A 17,336-nucleotide genomic window follows, 5' to 3' on the forward strand; every position below is an offset into this window, starting at 1 on the left:
TATTCAGTCCGTTTGCATTCCCATAAAGGTTCAGGTACTTACGGTTCCCATTCCTGAAGTATTTATTTATTTATTTTATGTAAATGCAAAAAACAGCTCAATTGCTATCGTAATTTTATTTCCAGGATTGTTTCAAGTCAGTATCTAAGTATTAGTTTTTGATGGGATTGAACAGACGGAGGTTAGATTGTTGGATTGGTGGTGGGTCGGCTTAAAATTTTGATTATGCAGGACCTGTTTAAGCAGGTTGAGGTTTGATATGTAAATTTCATTCCAAGGCTCAACACAGAGCATTTTAGATCAAAACACAGATGACCACTTTTAAGGTTTTGATTCCCGAAATTAAGGGGAACGAAAATTAGAAGAAGGACCGGTCAGGTTTAGACAATTTGTTTAGATTTAACACCCATGCTAAATTGCTAATGCATAACTTGAAAAGTGGGTTTTGTATGTTTCTGATCAGAGAATTATTTGAATCAGGGTAAATTTCAATTGTGTCGTTGCAGATCAAAAGCTTTCAGTTCGTCCTTTCACTACGCACATGGTAGTGAGCATTGCCCCTTATTGCTTGAGTTTTGCTCAACAAGCCTGTCATTCAAACAACATTTCAAAACATATAGCTTTAGGTAACTATGCAAGAGACACAAGGAGAGGTTGTATTAGAAGGCCTCAGATTTTGCCTTCTGCTCTTGGAGATGCTGTTGGGTTACGTGTGTTTGTGCTCTCTGACTTGCACACTGACTATTCTGAGAACATGGAATGGGTCAAGTGCTTACCAACTGTCAGATACAAGAATGATACTCTTATTGTTGCAGGTGACGTCGCTGAGACATACAACAACTTTATCGTGACAATGTCTGTCTTGAAGGATATATTTGAACATGTTTTGTATGTGCCTGGAAATCATGACCTTTGGTGCCGTCAGGAGGGAGAAATTCATGTGAGAAACATTATTTAATTGCCAGGCCTTTATCTTTCATGCACTGCATTCTCCAACTGATAGTTTGCAGTATCTAATTATTTGTAACGTTATATACATTTGCACACATTCATAATATTTCTCATACTTGCATCTATCAACATGCACTGCAGAACTCATTTGTTTCATCTGCAGCCAGTTACTAGAGAATAAAAATAACCCAACCTTTCAATAATTTTGGTTTTATGATTGAACTTAGCCCAACGTAAACTTGAAATCAGCTCATTGCAATTATGATGATGACTTTGCGAGGATGCCTTTAAGCAAGCAGAAGACACCTTTAACCAGATGTGCCTAGATCTACTTGCAGGCTGGGAGATTCCATTATTGAACTATTAAACAAAGGGACTGTGAAATCACACTGAGACTGCATTCAGTTTCCTCTCAGACTATACTGAGAGTTAAAACTTTCTTCTCACCCATGAAACAGAAAAAAAATAAAAAAAAATAAAAAAATAAAAAAAAATAAAAATTTCTCTTGACAAGCCAAGCTAGATATGTAGATAAGCTGGTTGTAAAAGAAAAATGTTTTTAATATTACCTCTTTACTTTCTTTTTCTTTATCTGCCAGCGTTCCTGCTGATTAATATTATAGACATGGATCACCTTGATTGTTATAAATGTGAATATGAATAATATCAGATAGTGAAGGCATAGCTGTAGTTGCTTTGGAATGTGATTCTTGCCAATTCTTTTTCAATCAGTTTTCTTCGAATGATGCAGCAAGGTTCCCTTATATGTGGAATCATTAGCTGACTGCTATGGTTGTGTTTTTTCAGCTTGATTCTCATCAGAAATTAAAGAAATTGCTTGATGCGTGTAGAGGACTTGGAGTTGAGACCAGTCCGATGGTTTTAGATGGCTTAGGAATCATTCCTTTGTTCTCATGGTACCATGAGGTAATTTGTCTAGTAACATATATTATAATCTTGTAAAATTTTTCCGCTCTCAATCCAGCATTTTCTTTAGAATAGATATGCTTACTAAGTTAATATAGTATAACAAAAATAAAAAATAAAAAAATAGAACTTAACCAAAAAATGAATGGAGTTTCTTCTTTTGCAGAGCTTTGATAGGGAGGAGGAAATAACCAGCACCCACATTCCGTCTTTGGAGATGGTGATTCACTTTCTTTAGCCTAGTAAAATTTTTAAGAAGTTTTATTATAATAACATGATTTTGCAGTTCTTGTTATGATACCCACTTAGTGGGAAAAGGCTTTGTAATTGTTGTTGTTATGATACTATGTGTTTTGATGTAAACCTGAAGGGATTTCGATGATTGGAGGATAAGTCTACTGTTTATTAAAATTAAAAAAAAAAAAAACTTAGTAATGTCATGAAGTTTAAAAATAGTCATCCGAACAAAGTATCACAGAGCAGAGGTTATTACCATGCTGGAAGCTTAGGATGGTTATTCATTCTTTGGCTGGGCGAAAGATCTTGACAATTCTCATTTCCTAGGCTGTTCAACTTATTCAGGACTCATGACAAGAGTATTCCTAGTGTGGCGAGTTTTGCTGAGCATTCTTTGAATTGGGACTTTGGCTTTTGAAGGAATTTGCGTGATGTGGAATTAGATGAGTTGTCATCTTTCTAGACAAGTTTGGATCAGGCTACCATTCACCCTTCAAGTGTTGATGCAAGACATTGGATACTTGATGCTTTGATGCTTCAAGAAGCTTCTTTGTTCTTCTCAAAAAAAAGAAGCTTCTTTGTTAAATATTATTGCGATTTCCTTCCCAAAAACTGTGTAGATAGGGTTTCGCAGGCTTATGGCCTGGTTTGGAAATCTAAAGTTCCTAATAAAGTGAAGGTTTTGCTTGGTTAGTGGCTCGTGGGAATGTTAACACGTGTTACATGCTCCAAAAACGGAGCCTAGTTCATGTCTACGACCTGATTGGTGCATTTTATGCAAGAAAAGTTCAGAGTCTTGATCATTTGTTTCTTCACTGTCCGATGGCTTTAAATCTGCTGAAGTTGTTTAGGGAGTTTGGTATCAGTTGGGTTTTACCCAGGGATTGTTATTCTTTTATGGTAGAGAAACATAAATTATCAGGAAAAGGGAAGAAAATCAAGGTCTTATAGTTTCAGCTATTTTTTGGGTCATTTGGATGGAAAGAAACAAGCTGATTTAGGACTATGAAGTCAGTACAAGGGAGGATCTTTGGGATAAAGTTCGGTTATGGTCATCTATGTGGGCATCGGTTACTACAGAATTTAGAGATTTGTCTTTTTCAGAAATTATGCGTTATTGGAATGCTGCTATTATTTAGTTTTGTGTTGTTTTCACAGTTTCTAAGGGTTGATGTTGCTATTTATCCTGTTTTGTTTGTGCTTTTGCGGACTTCTTGTCCACTCTTGTATTTTATTGTTTCTTTGCAACAAAAATTTGTTTATCTTCAACAAAATTAAAAATTATTTAAATAGTGTGTTGTTCCTCTCAAATCTAATGTAGGGTTAGCGAGGTACAGAAGTGCAATACAGACTTTCTGCTCTTTTCTCATTCTTGTTACTGTTCTCAATGTTATTCAGTTCCTGTGACAGACAAATTCTTAATTAGCATACCAAGTTGACATCGTTGTCATAATGTCATTCACGGAGCACTTTGGATTTTAATTTTATTTAATTTTATTTTTTATCCTTTCCTTTCTTTTCATGGATTTTTTTTGTTTCTCCCTCATTAATTTGTGCTCCTTACATGCGCTTAATTTATCATTTTACATTGCTGCAGTTATGGCTGTTTTATAATGCAGTTGAGCAGATAAACATTCAGATATTTTTTACGCACGTATTGTTGTTTCAATTCTTAGGCATGTAAAGACTTCAAAGCATGCAAGTGGTCCAAGGGGCTGTCAAATGGAGATATCTCACTTGCCCTCTACTTTGATGCAATGAATGAAAAGCATCAGAGTCTGATCAAGGAGATCCAAAACACATGTAGCCAAATAATTTCATTCTCTCATTTTGTTCCCAGGTCAGGTTAATAGTAATTTATGCTTCCATAATAATAAGTCTCACCAGCTCCTTTCTCACTTGAAATATTTTGAAATGCCTATAAGATCATCTATCTTGCTGATTGTTGCCTGTTACTAATTGCAAAAAATTGTATTGAATTTCTTGATTTTTATCAGACTATCGAAATCCAAGTAGTTTTTTTAATCTTACTCGTAGTGCTAGAAACCTAAAATCAATACACAAATTAAAACCCATAATCAACTCAAATACCACATTAAATTGCATTTTGCAGTGATGATGATATGCTGAGCACAATAGTGTAGGCTGTGTTTGATTCCCCATGGATGCTCACACACTTGTGGGGGGGGGCAGGGCACCCAACCTGTCATTGTTTTTCCCGGCCAGTTCGGATTGGAGAGTCAACACATACTTCGGGACTATTAGGGTTGAAGACCCAATGCCCATAGTTATAAAAAAAAGAAGATGAAACTGAAGTGCTAGCAACACCATTAGGGAGGCATATATATGTGTGTGGTTTTCTGGCATTGTAATTACTAAAGCCACATTGGCTCTGAAATAAAATTGGTTACTTTGTTGGAGATTTGAACTTGCTAGATGTGGATAGTTTTTGCATAATATCAAACGATTTTCAAATAAACCTTTTGTTACCTTTTTTGGTTGAAATTTATTTTGCATGTTCTTGTGTCCTTCTCTTGAATTTCGTTTGTCAATCAGTTTATGGATTCTGTCTGTAGTCTTCAGTTAGCATGACAATTGCTTGCATATCCTCGCCAGGCAAGAGCTATGTCCTGAGAAAAGGATGCTATTCTATCCAAAGCTTCCAAAGATTATTGGTTCTGATTGTCTTGAGGCCCGTATACGGTCAATCCATGGGGTTGAAGGAAGTCCATCTGCATGTCATGTGTTTGGTCATACACATTTCTGTTGGGATTCTGTCATTCATGGTATCAGGTACATTCATAACTCAGTTACTTCTGTATAATGATTTCACACATGTAATTTGTTAGGTAACTCAACTACCAGTAAAGGAAAGAGAGAGAAGCGTGAGAGAAGAGTTCTTAGTTAGTCCCATGTTTTCACACGGTGTTATTTTAGAAGGGTAAAGAGGTTTTTAGGTGGGCCCGGGCCACTACAATCCTTCCTAAAATAAGAACTCATGTACCACATAAGGTCTATATGGTTGTCCTAGCCTATCCAGTCCTAGCGAGGCGCACAAAACATCCCCTAAGGTTGTTACTTGCTCTTGAAGGCTTTTTGTTTGTTTCTTGCCTTGTAAGATTCCTATTCCTCATATAATGGGCACATGAGGTTTGTCTTCTTTTGTCAAGGACAAGAGCTTTTGAGACCAAACCATAAAATCTTGGATAATTTCTTGTATTTTGTTTAGGGTTTGTTCTTTCCAAGAGACTGCTTTGGGTGTATTCTCTTTTGGGTTATTGGTTGAATTTCCTAGCCCTCTTCACCTTCCAAACCGGACCACATTAATCCTTTGTGTTCTGGTGGGATTGTTCTTTTGTATGTTTTGCCTTCATATGTTATCATATTTTATTATGCTGCTGCAAGAATAATTGCATCAAACTACCAAAAAGCCGTATACACTTTACAATTTTTAAAAACCAGCTATCCACATTACATGAAACGAAGGAAATGAGCAACAAGGGCTACACATTTACACCAAAGTAAATGAGCAACATTGGTTTGAGATCTGCTTTAGATGCTATAATGCACATGCTAGCTTCATTTGCATATATGACACCCAGTATGAGATGGTGAGATGATTATTCAACATATTCTATTATGTCTTGCACATTCGCCATATGGCTAATGGATGAGATGAGATGAACCCATTCCGTTCTTTATGGCTTAATTGGATTTATGGTCCTTGAGTTTGTCCACAATTTACATTTTGGTCCTCCAACTCGTTGTTTAGTTTCCTTAGTCCTTCAAATCGTCCTCGTATTGGACCATTAGTTCTTCCCTCACAGTTGTCACATTTTCCCGTCTGTTTTAGTTATTCATTTGTGTGTAAATCGATGCAATGCAGGTATGTGCAGGCTCCACTGGCTTACCCAAGAGAACGGAAGAGGAGAATGAATGGGGGTGAAAATTGGTTGCCATTTTGTATCTATAGTAATGGAAAGTTTTCAGAGAGGCTTTCACCGTGTTATTGGTCTGATTATTACTCTACCCACCCAAGAACACCTCATAACACTCAACTCGCCCCTTGGGTTGCCACATTTTACAACCAAACATGACCACTTAACATGTGCATTGTAATTAATTAATATACCTTTGTGTCCCTTCTCCTTAATTTGCAATAATAACAGACTACCAACATTTTGCTCATCTTTGAATCTTCCTTCTGAATGTTGTGTCTGCTAACCACACCCCACCCCCAAAAAAAAAGTCTACTTTCGTCAGAAATTTAGTATTCCAATCCTCAAAGATTGAAATAAAAACAAATGCCAACAACAGTTGGATGAGTTGGTAAGGAGGAACAATAGATCAAGACCTAAGTTATAAATGCCAACAACTGTTGGATGAGTTGGTAAGGAGGAGGATTGTTCCGCAAGACCTAAGTTCGAGTCCTACCCAGTATCATTCACTTTGGTGACGATCATATTTGGAGGAGGATCTGTAAAATAAAAAAGAAGGGACTAATGTTTGTCCCCAAAGAGGACTGACCCTGAGATGGGTTCCCCTAAACTTTTTCTTACCAAAAAAATTTGAAATAAAATTAGCCAAAGAAACTCCACGGCACTTTATTAGCTTTACAATCACATGTCCATGCGATGGAAATGACGTTTTAGACAACGGGAGGACAAACTCCAACACTAAAGTTGCCAAAAAAAAAAAAAAAAAAAATTACAGAAAATGGAACATAAACACTCAGGGTGTGAATGGCAAAGGGAGCGAGCAGCTTGCACATGTTGGTATTAATACAGTGCGTACGGGGGCTAAGCGCCAAACTAACGGCCTAGTAATCCTCTGGAGCCAATGGCTGGTGAGTGTGGTGTGGCGTCTCTGTTGGTATGACCATGTACTCGTATATGAGAGCCGCCAACCCACCTCCCAGGAGTGGCCCAACCCAGTAGATCCAGTGGTTCCTCCATCTCCACCCTACCAGTGCAGGTCCAAACGCCCTTGCTGGGTTCATGCATGCCCCATCAAACGGCCCGCCCACCAGGATATTTGCCCCGACAATGAATCCAATGGCCAGTGGTGCGATGGTTCCCAAGCTACCCCTCTTGGGATCAATGGCAGTGGCATATACGGTGTAAACTAACCCAAATGTCAACACAATCTCTAGTATTAGCCCATGCACCTCAGCAACACCAGAGGCCACGTTGAACCCCACTGTCCTCTGAATAGTAATATCAAATAATTGATCAGAGCTAATTGTAATAATTTAGAATGAAAGGGGTTCAGCTTGTAGCAAAGCGAGCTAAGTTTTTAAATACGGAATAATTACCATGCCATTTGTGACAAGCCTTAACAAAAGAGAAGCCACAATAGCTCCAAGAAGCTGAGCAACCCAGTAGTATAGCGCGCGAATAACGGATAGCCTTCCACCTAGAAGAGCACCGAAGGTTACAGCAGGGTTGACATGGCCACCAGATACGTTAATGCTGGCTGAGATGGCTGAAAAGAGAGAGAAGGCGTGTGCAAGAGCTATGGCTATCAGTTCAGATGCTGATGTGCCGCTATCCTTGTAAATCTTCCCTGCCAATTAATTAGTTGCGAAACAGACTATCAAGGTTTAGTAAAGAAAAGATATTGATGATGGCATGTCTCATTTGTCATTTCATGTAGATCTGTGCTAGAATATCAACGAAACATGCATGCATGCATAGATATATTAACATATGTAAAGAGGTAATTAACAGAATGAATGATTTACTTAATTAGTTGAATGATCATGACGTCATTATTTGCTAGATTTATTTAGATATCATACCAAGAGCAAGAACAGAGCCTTCCCCGGCAAAGACAAAGATGAAAGTGGCAACGAATTCAGCTAAAGTGGCTCTGATGGAGTCAGGGTGGGTGGCCTCGTCGGCCCTCCCAAAGGCATATCTACGAGGCGGCATGCTGGGGACGATGAAAAAACGCAAGCACTTTCTTTCTTAGTTAGAAATTTATGGAGTGGAGCAAGCAAGCTCAACTGCCGGTCGGAATATATGCTCTTGAATTACTTGGCTACACCTGCACTGCACAGCTTCTTCTTCTTTTTCTTCTTCTTTCACAAATTACTAGATTAACACGAAGGCAGGCAGATCGAGCGAGAGGATATATCCAGATAGATCTCTCTAAAACGAGAGAGAGAGAGAGAGAGAGAGAGAGAGAGAGAGAGAGAGCGTTTGCGTGTAGAGGAGAGAGAGGAGGAGGAGGGTCACTGCATGTTTGAAATGTGGAGGTCTGTAGTCTTAAATTAGCCAAGAGCGGTTGGACTCATTTAGGACACATGGGCAGACGCATGCAGGAACAGCGACACGTAGGGATCATGTGTAAGCTGCTAAATCGGAGAGATTTTTCAATGTAACCGTCACACGAGGTAGTATACCACATGTCCCTATATAAATAATGAATTATATAAGTTAAAAGGTTAATAACTTTAAAATTTTAAAATTTTACCACTTGTACGTGTTTCCGTCACAATTAAAAATGTCTTGGAATATGGAATGGCATCATCCCGAAACGGTCCCCATCTCTTCCCTGCACTGTTTTGAATTTATCCGTTCGAACCTTAGACAATCTTCAAAAGTAATGATAATGAAACTAATTTGTGGACTAACGTATATAATTGAGAATTTGAGAGATTTTAATAATTTATAAATCCATAAATTTTTATGAAGTTTAATTGTTTGTAAAGATTTCATGTAAAATTTTGATTCAATTTCTTTGAAATCTCATGAGAGATGTGAGATTTGTAAACGTTTAAAATACATTACAAAATCTTTCAAATTCTCTCAAATTCCTTAACTTTTTCAAATTTTTTAAAATCAAATTCTAATTAATTACACTTAGAATGTTATAAACTTCTTTAAAATCAGATTTCTAAGAATTTTAATAAACTATCTTAAAATCCTGATTTAATACACATTGAATTTTAAAGAATCACTTAAAATTCTAATTGAACCCTAGATTCATTAAAATAATTAAAATTCCTCAAAATCCCTATTGAAATTGATTATGTTGGAATTAAAATTCCTCAAAATCCCTATTTTTACAACAAACAAAGATAAAATCATATGCCTTTAATTCAAAATTTTAATATACGAGTTCCATTGAACCAATAAGACGAAAATTAAAGTCAATTTTAATTGCAAACTCAATATTTTAATATGTTATTTGACACATTGAATTGGCGACGCAGCAATTAAATAAAATTTTGATATATTATACGAGTTAATTCCTATTATTTTTATTACTAATTAACTAATTACATCGTTAGGATTCATACTTTCATAAGTATACAATCCATATTTTAAATAAAAAGAATAAATAAAGTGTAATGTGAGTAAGGCTTTGCCAATTACCGTCAGCTAGCTAGCTCCACTAGACTAGTATAGTTATGCTCATTTATTTATGGGTAAATTACGTTCTATCCCTTTAAGTTTGGGGTCAATTACACTTTCTTACAGCATCTTTAAAACATTTTAATCTCATACATTTACTTATTATTTTATTTCAATTTCATACAACCATTAAAAAATTTGTTAAGTTAATCGTTAAGTGATGACATGGCAAATGTAGGCCCATATTTTTGCTTATGTGGCAATCAATAAATATAAAAAATTGTGCCCATCACTTCATCTTCTTCGTTCTCCCATTGCTCTCCTCTCTTTACCGTGTCTCACTCCGTTCTCTAGTTATTGAAGAACTTGATGGTGTCAGATTTTTTTTTCTTTAAAACCCCACTTGTACACATCCCACTCTAGATTTGTCGATCTCTCCATCCCAGAAGCCAAAAAAATGAAAATTTTTAGGGTGAAGTAGAGAGTGATGGGTTTTGGGTTAGTTTGGGAAGATGTTGTAGCAAGGGATTTCGATTTGGATTTGCTGGGTTTTATTTAATTGCAAGGATTTGCAGTGTGTTGATGCGTGGTGAGGGAGGGAGGAAGTTTAGAGACTTTCGTGCAATGTGTGAGATTTGCAGGGAGGAAGAAGGCTACACAAGGAAGAAAAGGTTGAAGTTTTATAGGGCAGCGGAAGAAGCTTCCCAAACCCAGATGGGATTATTGGTTGCAGACAAGCACAGAGGAGATAGGATGTAGTCGAGGAAGAGATGGGGTTATTGGGCTAAGCTTTGTCCAGATCCCTTTCAAATTTTTTTAGTTTTTAATTATAATATAAATTGATTTTTTTATTAAATAATCCTTTTTTATTATTTTTTATTCACATAGTACAAAGTTGACAGTCATGTTAGCACAAATGTGGACCCTACATTTGCCACGTCATCACTTAAGAGCGATTCCACCCCTAAAGACTTTGCGCCAGCACCCAGCTCATTTATCCACTCAAGTGAATAGTAATAGACCCCAATAAACAGTAATAGGTCAAAGCATCTCCACCCCTAAAAAAAATAGCCTTGTCCATTTTATTAAAATAATAATTTTATTTTTAATTTCTGAATTTATAAAAAATAAAATAAATTTTTTATTTTCTCCTTCCCATCACCACCATTACCGTCGAACAAAAGTGAGCCCATCATCCAGTACTCAAAACTATGCTGCCTCTTGAGCCCGAAGTTCTTTGGCCATGAAGGCCAAGTTCGGGCGGTGATAGAAGTCTAGTCGGTGCTCTGGCAGTTCATAATTCCGACGTTGAAGCGGCGCGGGAGATTGTACATGTAGATCTTGAAAGGCGGGGAGGTGGTGGCGCAAAGGGACCGGACAACCGGCGACGGCGATGAGGGGATGAGTGGGAGGAAGTAGGATTGGATGTCGACGATGCCGATGAAGATTGAGTAGGTGAGGAGGAAGAGGAAGGCGAAGATGAGGGCGAATGTGGCTTTTCCATACATTTTGTGAGATCTGGTGTTGGGAAACCTGGCGCGGAAAAAGAAAAAAAAAAAAGGTGGCTGATGTCACGCTGACGTCAAATGGGCCGATCCCAAGGTCAGTCAAAAATGGGCTGGTCTGGAGATTGGCACGGGTTGGGTGCCAGGCAAGTTTATGGGCTGGAGTGGATTGACAGAGTCCTAACCTGGTTTTTTGACTGGGTGCTGAGCTATTCCACCTCCGGTGGAAATGCTCTAACGGTTAACTTAATAGATTTTTGAACGGATGTATGAAATTGAAAAGAAAATATAACTAAATGTATGAAATTGAAATGTTTTAAAGATGTTGTACAAGGTTGTAATTGACCCCATACTTGAGGGGTAAAATGTAATTTACCCTTTATTTATAGATTTTTATTGTTAAGTTTTGCCTAAAATGACTTACTACTAATCACATTGATATTATTTAAAATATTATTACTTGTATAATTTGATTGGCATGACATTTAAAACAAAATCTGGAATCTGTTCAGGACCAAAATGAACACAACCGTATGAATTGACGTGTGGCAGACATGATATGTGTGTAGCATATTATCTCGGTTTACTACTGTGGTGAACAATTCAAGATATTCCACAGCCACTGCGTCACCAAGTAAACCCGATATGTTTTCACCAAGGTAAGTTCAAGTCCAAAAGACACTTCACCCAATGCATATCATGTCTATTTTCTCTCAGTTTTAGGCAGCCTAGTCATACATTTGCATTTACATTTGCATTCAAATGTGGGGTATTATTGGAGTTTGAATGAAAGTTCAACTCCAATGCGGGGTATTGTTGAAAATTTTGAGTAGAAATTTCATTGTCCCACATTAGTCAGTACCAAAAGGTTCCCTCACTTTATAAGGCATTGTCCCTTATATATAGTGATTGAAGTAATGGACTATGGAGAATGAAATTAAGCTCAATCTTAAAGTTGGACTTTGGAGTGTACTAATTAATTGATAATTAATTATCAAGATATGGGCCTTGAGCCTTAGGGCTCTTGGGCTCTAATAATTAAATTCTTTAATTAATTTTGAATTTATTTATTTATTTATTTATTTAATCAACAATCTCATCTTTTCAGATGAATTTTGAAGTGATGAAAGAACGCCAAAGAGCAAAGCACCCCTCTGAGAAGATATCTCCCAACAAACACATCTCATTCTCATACCTGTTGCAAATAGGCATAAACCTATTATATATACATCCATCTGCATGGCATTTAGATCGTTGAATCCTGGTGAGGCAGATGTCCATAGAACTATAAGCACTGTGTATGGACGAAATTATTGTTTCAAGGACATTGCGGTATGCAAGCCTTGATCTTCAGTTCTGTCTGTTTAAAATATTAATTCGTTGTGTTCATATTTTGTTAATTTATTTATTCGCATTTATTATTTATTAGCATATATATAATTATCATTGATTGTTGATATATATCCAACAAACTTGAAACAAAAAAATATGGATCAATAATCAGTGAATGTGAATGGCACTGTGTCGAAATACTCTGAGAAGCCTAAGAAATTCAAATGGCTAATTCAAAAGATGGCAACAGAACATGTTGTTTTTCATAACAACCATGAATCTCTCTTATGTTGTCAAGGAAGAAGCTCCAAACCCTTGGCCTAAAACCAGGTCGACCCGACCCGATAATCCTCAAACCCAAATCTAAACCCAAGTTGAAACCGGCCCAACCTTGCAGCCCAAACCGAATTACCCAGCCCAATTGCCCAAACCTAGAACCCCAGGCCCAAACCCCGAACCCAGTCGGCGCGTGGACCTGCGCGTGGAGCACACACGCCTCTACCGGAGGTATTGTGCTCCGTCGTCGTCCACGGAAGCGCCGACGACTTTTCCGTCCAACTTTCCAACGACTCAAATCGGCGCATGAAGGTACCCAAGGTCCTCGTTTATGTTTTTCGACGTCCTGAATCCGTTTATAACGTCCGTTTTCTGAAATTCAATCGTTATGATAGAGTTTTATTAATTAGACCCTTTATGTGCTTAGGTGCGTTTGTTAGTGGCATTTCCGTCCTTCCTAGTTCGCACGGCTCTTAGACAACGGAATATCTATGAGTGGACCCCTTCCAAAATGCATGTTTTACTATTAGAAATGCATACATGAAAAACATGATTTGATGGCTACATTTTATGAAACATTTTAGAGTAAATTGGAGTTACACTTCATGATATATCATGTTTTATCGAATTTACGTTCTTTGTAGTATATATGATTTATGATTATATACTATGAACATGATTTATGATATGATGTTTGAGCTATTGAGCTTCATTGAGATATATACATATACTTTAGAAAGATTATGTTCAATGATTTTTGTGCTTATCTAGTGGTCACTATATGCCCACGGGCAAATGATATATATATATATATATATATATATATATATGGCTTCGGTTGGGTGCTATAGGAGCCTACGAGCGATTGATATTTATATATGGCTTCAGTCGGGTGTTGTAGGATCCTACGGGCGAATGAAGGCCTTCAGTTGATACTGATACAACTATTTAACACACTATATGATATATGTTTTATGAAGGTTTGATGGCATGCTAAGGTTTTCAGAAGACCTATTACATATTGTACTATTGAGTTTTCATAAACTTTGGGGGTTAGTACGTTGATGAATAACTGTTTTCGTATTACTTATATATCAACTTGGTCCACTCATGTTTTGTTTTGCGCCCCCTCATGACGTAGGAACGAGGCATACGATCCGAGTTACGAGGCATTCCCATACCAGTGACTTTGTGTCTTTCTCTCCGCTTGAACATTCTTGTAATAACACTTTCTGTTACACCTTCCACTTGTATTCTGAATTAGTAGTATGCTCTTAACATGTCATGCATTATCACTATTATTTTGTTGGCAATTGAACTTATTATATTATTTTGGTAAGGTTTGTATATGAATATTACATTGTGTAGTTTGCGCGAAATTTATATGCATGTTTCAAATGTTCTTGGCATATGCATTCATTAAATGGCTTGCGTCACGCTCGAGTGTCTGCCAGCACATGGCCATCCCGCTGTCCCACGAACTTTGGGATCGAGGCGTGTCAAATGGCCTCGTGAAACTCAATGTAATTGTCATTGATGATGCTAATAAAATAAATGTTTTTACTTATATTGTTGAGTCTTCTAATATTTGGCATGCTAGATTAGGCCATGTTAATTTTCGTTACATGCATAGAATGGTTAAATTAGAATTATTACCTAAATTCGAGATTGATTTGAATCATAAGTGTGAGACATGTACTGAATCCAAATTTGCTAGCCAAACTAGAAAGTCAATTCTGGAAAGATCAAATGAATTACTTGGATTAATTCATAGTGATCCTTGTGACTTTAAATCCACACCAACTTGTGGAGGAAAGAATTATTATGTCACTTTTATTGATGATTGCAGTAAGTATTGCTATGTTTATTTGATTCATAGCAAGGACGAAGCTTTGAATATGTTTAAGACATATAAAGTTGAAGTTGAAAATCAACTTGAGAAAGAAAAAAAATCAAAGCACTTAGATCTAATAGAGGAGGAAAGTATGAGTCTACTACCTTCTCATATTTTTGTGCACAACATGAAGTTATACATCAAACAACGACTTCATACACAACACACCAAAATGGTGCTACCGAAAGAAAAAATAGAACATTCAAGGATATGATTTATTTCATGTTAAATAGTTCTGGGCTTCCACACAATTTGTGGGGTGAAGTTTTACTTACTGCAAATACCATATTGAATAAGGTTCCTTAAAAGAAGATTGATGAGTCACCTTATGAACTATGGAAATGACATAAACCCACTTATAAAACCCTCAAAGTGTGGGGTTGCCTAGCAAAGGTGCAAGTTCTGTTACCAAAAATAACAAAACTAGCCTAAAACTATTGATTGTGTATTCATTGGATATGTAAACAATAGTGCTATTTATAGGTTCCTTGTTGTAAAATCTTTGATTTCTGACATTCATGTTAACATTATATTAGAATCGACAGATGCAGAATTCTTTAATGATATATTTCCTTACAAAGAAAAGGAATCTGGTTCTAATACAAAGAGAATTCATGATCATAGTCATGATGAAGCCTCTTCTTATGGTGTCCAAGAAAATGATATAGAACCAAGAAGAGAAAAAAGAATCAAAGTTTCTAAAAACTTTGGACTAGATTTCATTACTTACTTGTCCGATAATGAACCTAGAACTTTTAAAGAAACAATGTCTTTTTCCGAGGCTCCTTTATGGAATGAAGCAATTAAAAGTGAAATGGAATCCGTTATGGAAGATAACACATGGGAATTGGTTGATTTACCTCCCAGTAGTAAAGCAATTGGTCATAAATGGATTTTCAAGAAGAAACTTAAGGCGGATGGAACCATTGACAAGTTCAAGGCACCTTTAGTAGCCAAAGGTTATCGCCAAAAGGAAGGGTTGGATTATTTCGACACTTATTCTCCAGTTGCTCACATAACGTCAATTAGGACAATGTTAATAGCAATTGCAGCAATATACAACTTTGATACACATCAAATGGATGTAAAAACATCATTTTTATACGGAGAACTGGATGAAGAAATATACATGGAACAACCTGAAGGGTTCGTGCTTAAAGGACAAGAAAGCAAAGTGTGCAAATTAGTTAAGTCATTATATGAACTTAAACAAGCACCAAAACAATGGCACGAGAAATTTGATCATACTTTGTTGACACATGGGTTCAAAATAAACAAATCTGATAAATGTGTCTACATCAAGAGTAATGATAAAACTTGGTTATTGTTTGCTTGTATGTGGATGATATGCTCATAATAGGAACTGATAAAATGTAATAAACAAAACAAAGAAAATGTTGAATTCCAATTTTGAGATGAAAGACTTAGGTCAAGCCGATGTCATTAACAGAAATTTTGAAGGATATGTCCTTAGACAGTCCCATTATGAAGAAAATATATTACAAAGGTTTGGTCAATTTGATTGCAAACCTGTTGCAACTCCTTTTGATGCTAGATACAAGTTGGAGAAAAGTAAAGTCGATGCCATATCTCAATTAGGATATTCTCAAGTAATTGAAAGTCTGATGTACTTGATGAATTCGACTAGGCTTGACTTAGCTTATGCAGTAAGTAGGCTTAGTAGATATGCAAGTAATCTGGCACAAGAGCATTGGGATGCTTTAGTAAAAGTGTTAAGGTATTTGAAAAATACACTTGAATACGGATAACACTACACAACGTATCCACCTATTGTAAAAGGCTTCAGTGATGCTAATTGGATTTCTGACACTATAGAATCCAAGTCGACAAGTGGATATGTTTTTACTTTGGGAGGTGCATCAATATCTTGGAAATCCTCTAAACATATAGCTCGTTCCATCATGGGGTTGAGTTTATAGCTTTAGACTTGGCTGGAGAAGAAGTCGAGTGGCTCAAACATTTTCTGGAGGATATTTCAGTGTGACCAAAGCCTATAATTGCTATATGTATACATTGTGACAGTTTGGTCATGCAATCAAGGGCCAAAAGTCATGTATACAATGGAAAGTCACGACATATCAAGCGTCGGCATAATACTCTTAAGAAGTTGCTCTCCAATGGAATAATATCCATATATTATGTAAAGTCAAAGGAAAATGTAGCTGATCATTTGACAAAATGCCTACCAAGAGAGCAAATATTATTTACATCGAGGGGAATGGGTCTCAGGCCAATTCAATGAATCGGACTAGGTGGAAACCTAACCTAGCTGATTGGAGATCCCATGATCTAGGTTCAATAGGCAAATTGGTTGAGTTTGATTCAAAAGTTGAACACACAACTTACCCATTCTTATGACAAAATGTGTATTGTCTGTTGAAGTTCGAGGGGTTATGTTTTATACATTTAATGACATTAATATTTTGTTACTAAGAGGAATATGACAGACTATTTTTAATTAATGTCACCTATATAGGAGTAAATAGGGCCACATTTATGAGAATTGAAATGACTAAATTCTCTAAAGCTTCTACAAAATCTAAGATTTGTTTAGGGCCAAAATGAACACAACCTTATAAATTGATGTGTGGCAGACATTACATGTGTGTAGCATATTGTCTCGATTTACTACTGCGGTGAACAGTTTAAGATCTTCCACATCCACTGCGTCACCAGGTAAAACCGATATGTTTTCATTAGGATAAGTTCAAGTCCAAAATACACTTCACCCGATGCATATCATGTCTATTCTTTCTCAGTTTTAGGCAGCCTAGTCATACATTTGTCTTCAAATGTGGGGTATTGTTGGAGTTTGAATGAAATTTCAACTCA

General features: G+C 36.6%; 2 protein-coding genes across 5 annotated transcripts in view; one reads left to right on the forward strand and one right to left on the reverse strand.

Annotated features, from left to right (window-relative positions):
- Positions 1 to 6,303, forward strand: part of LOC137710746 (uncharacterized) — a 6,428-nt gene extending 125 nt beyond the window's left edge. The window contains exons 1-8 of one of the 4 annotated variants that reach the window (XM_068449864.2): positions 1 to 34; positions 481 to 626; positions 816 to 940; positions 1,759 to 1,878; positions 2,045 to 2,098; positions 3,792 to 3,955; positions 4,732 to 4,908; positions 6,002 to 6,303. The exon at positions 1 to 34 is cut by the window's left edge and continues 125 nt beyond it. In XM_068449864.2, the coding sequence (XP_068305965.2) occupies positions 542 to 626; positions 816 to 940; positions 1,759 to 1,878; positions 2,045 to 2,098; positions 3,792 to 3,955; positions 4,732 to 4,908; positions 6,002 to 6,212 (936 nt within the window). In that variant the 5' untranslated portion in view covers positions 1 to 34; positions 481 to 541 and the 3' untranslated portion in view covers positions 6,213 to 6,303. Of the gene's footprint in view, positions 35 to 480; positions 941 to 1,758; positions 1,879 to 2,044; positions 2,099 to 3,791; positions 3,956 to 4,731; positions 4,909 to 6,001 lie in introns of all 4 variants that reach the window. The other 3 variants (XM_088695234.1, XM_068449862.2, XM_068449863.2) reach the window with 3 other exon arrangements.
- Positions 6,304 to 6,694: 391 nt separating this feature from the next.
- Positions 6,695 to 8,359, reverse strand: LOC137709713 (putative aquaporin TIP3-2). The gene is made up of 3 exons (XM_068448693.2): positions 7,916 to 8,359; positions 7,430 to 7,680; positions 6,695 to 7,321 (listed from the first exon to the last, which is right to left on the reverse strand). The coding sequence occupies exons 1-3, from the start codon at positions 8,046 to 8,048 to the stop codon at positions 6,935 to 6,937; spliced, it is 771 nt and encodes a 256-aa protein (XP_068304794.1). The 5' UTR covers positions 8,049 to 8,359; the 3' UTR covers positions 6,695 to 6,934.
- Positions 8,360 to 17,336: the final 8,977 nt, after the last annotated feature.

The sequence above is a fragment of the Pyrus communis genome, chromosome 6 (genome assembly GCF_041283825.1).
Source record: "Pyrus communis isolate YQ-2024b chromosome 6, ASM4128382v1, whole genome shotgun sequence".
NCBI lineage: Eukaryota > Viridiplantae > Streptophyta > Magnoliopsida > Rosales > Rosaceae > Pyrus > Pyrus communis.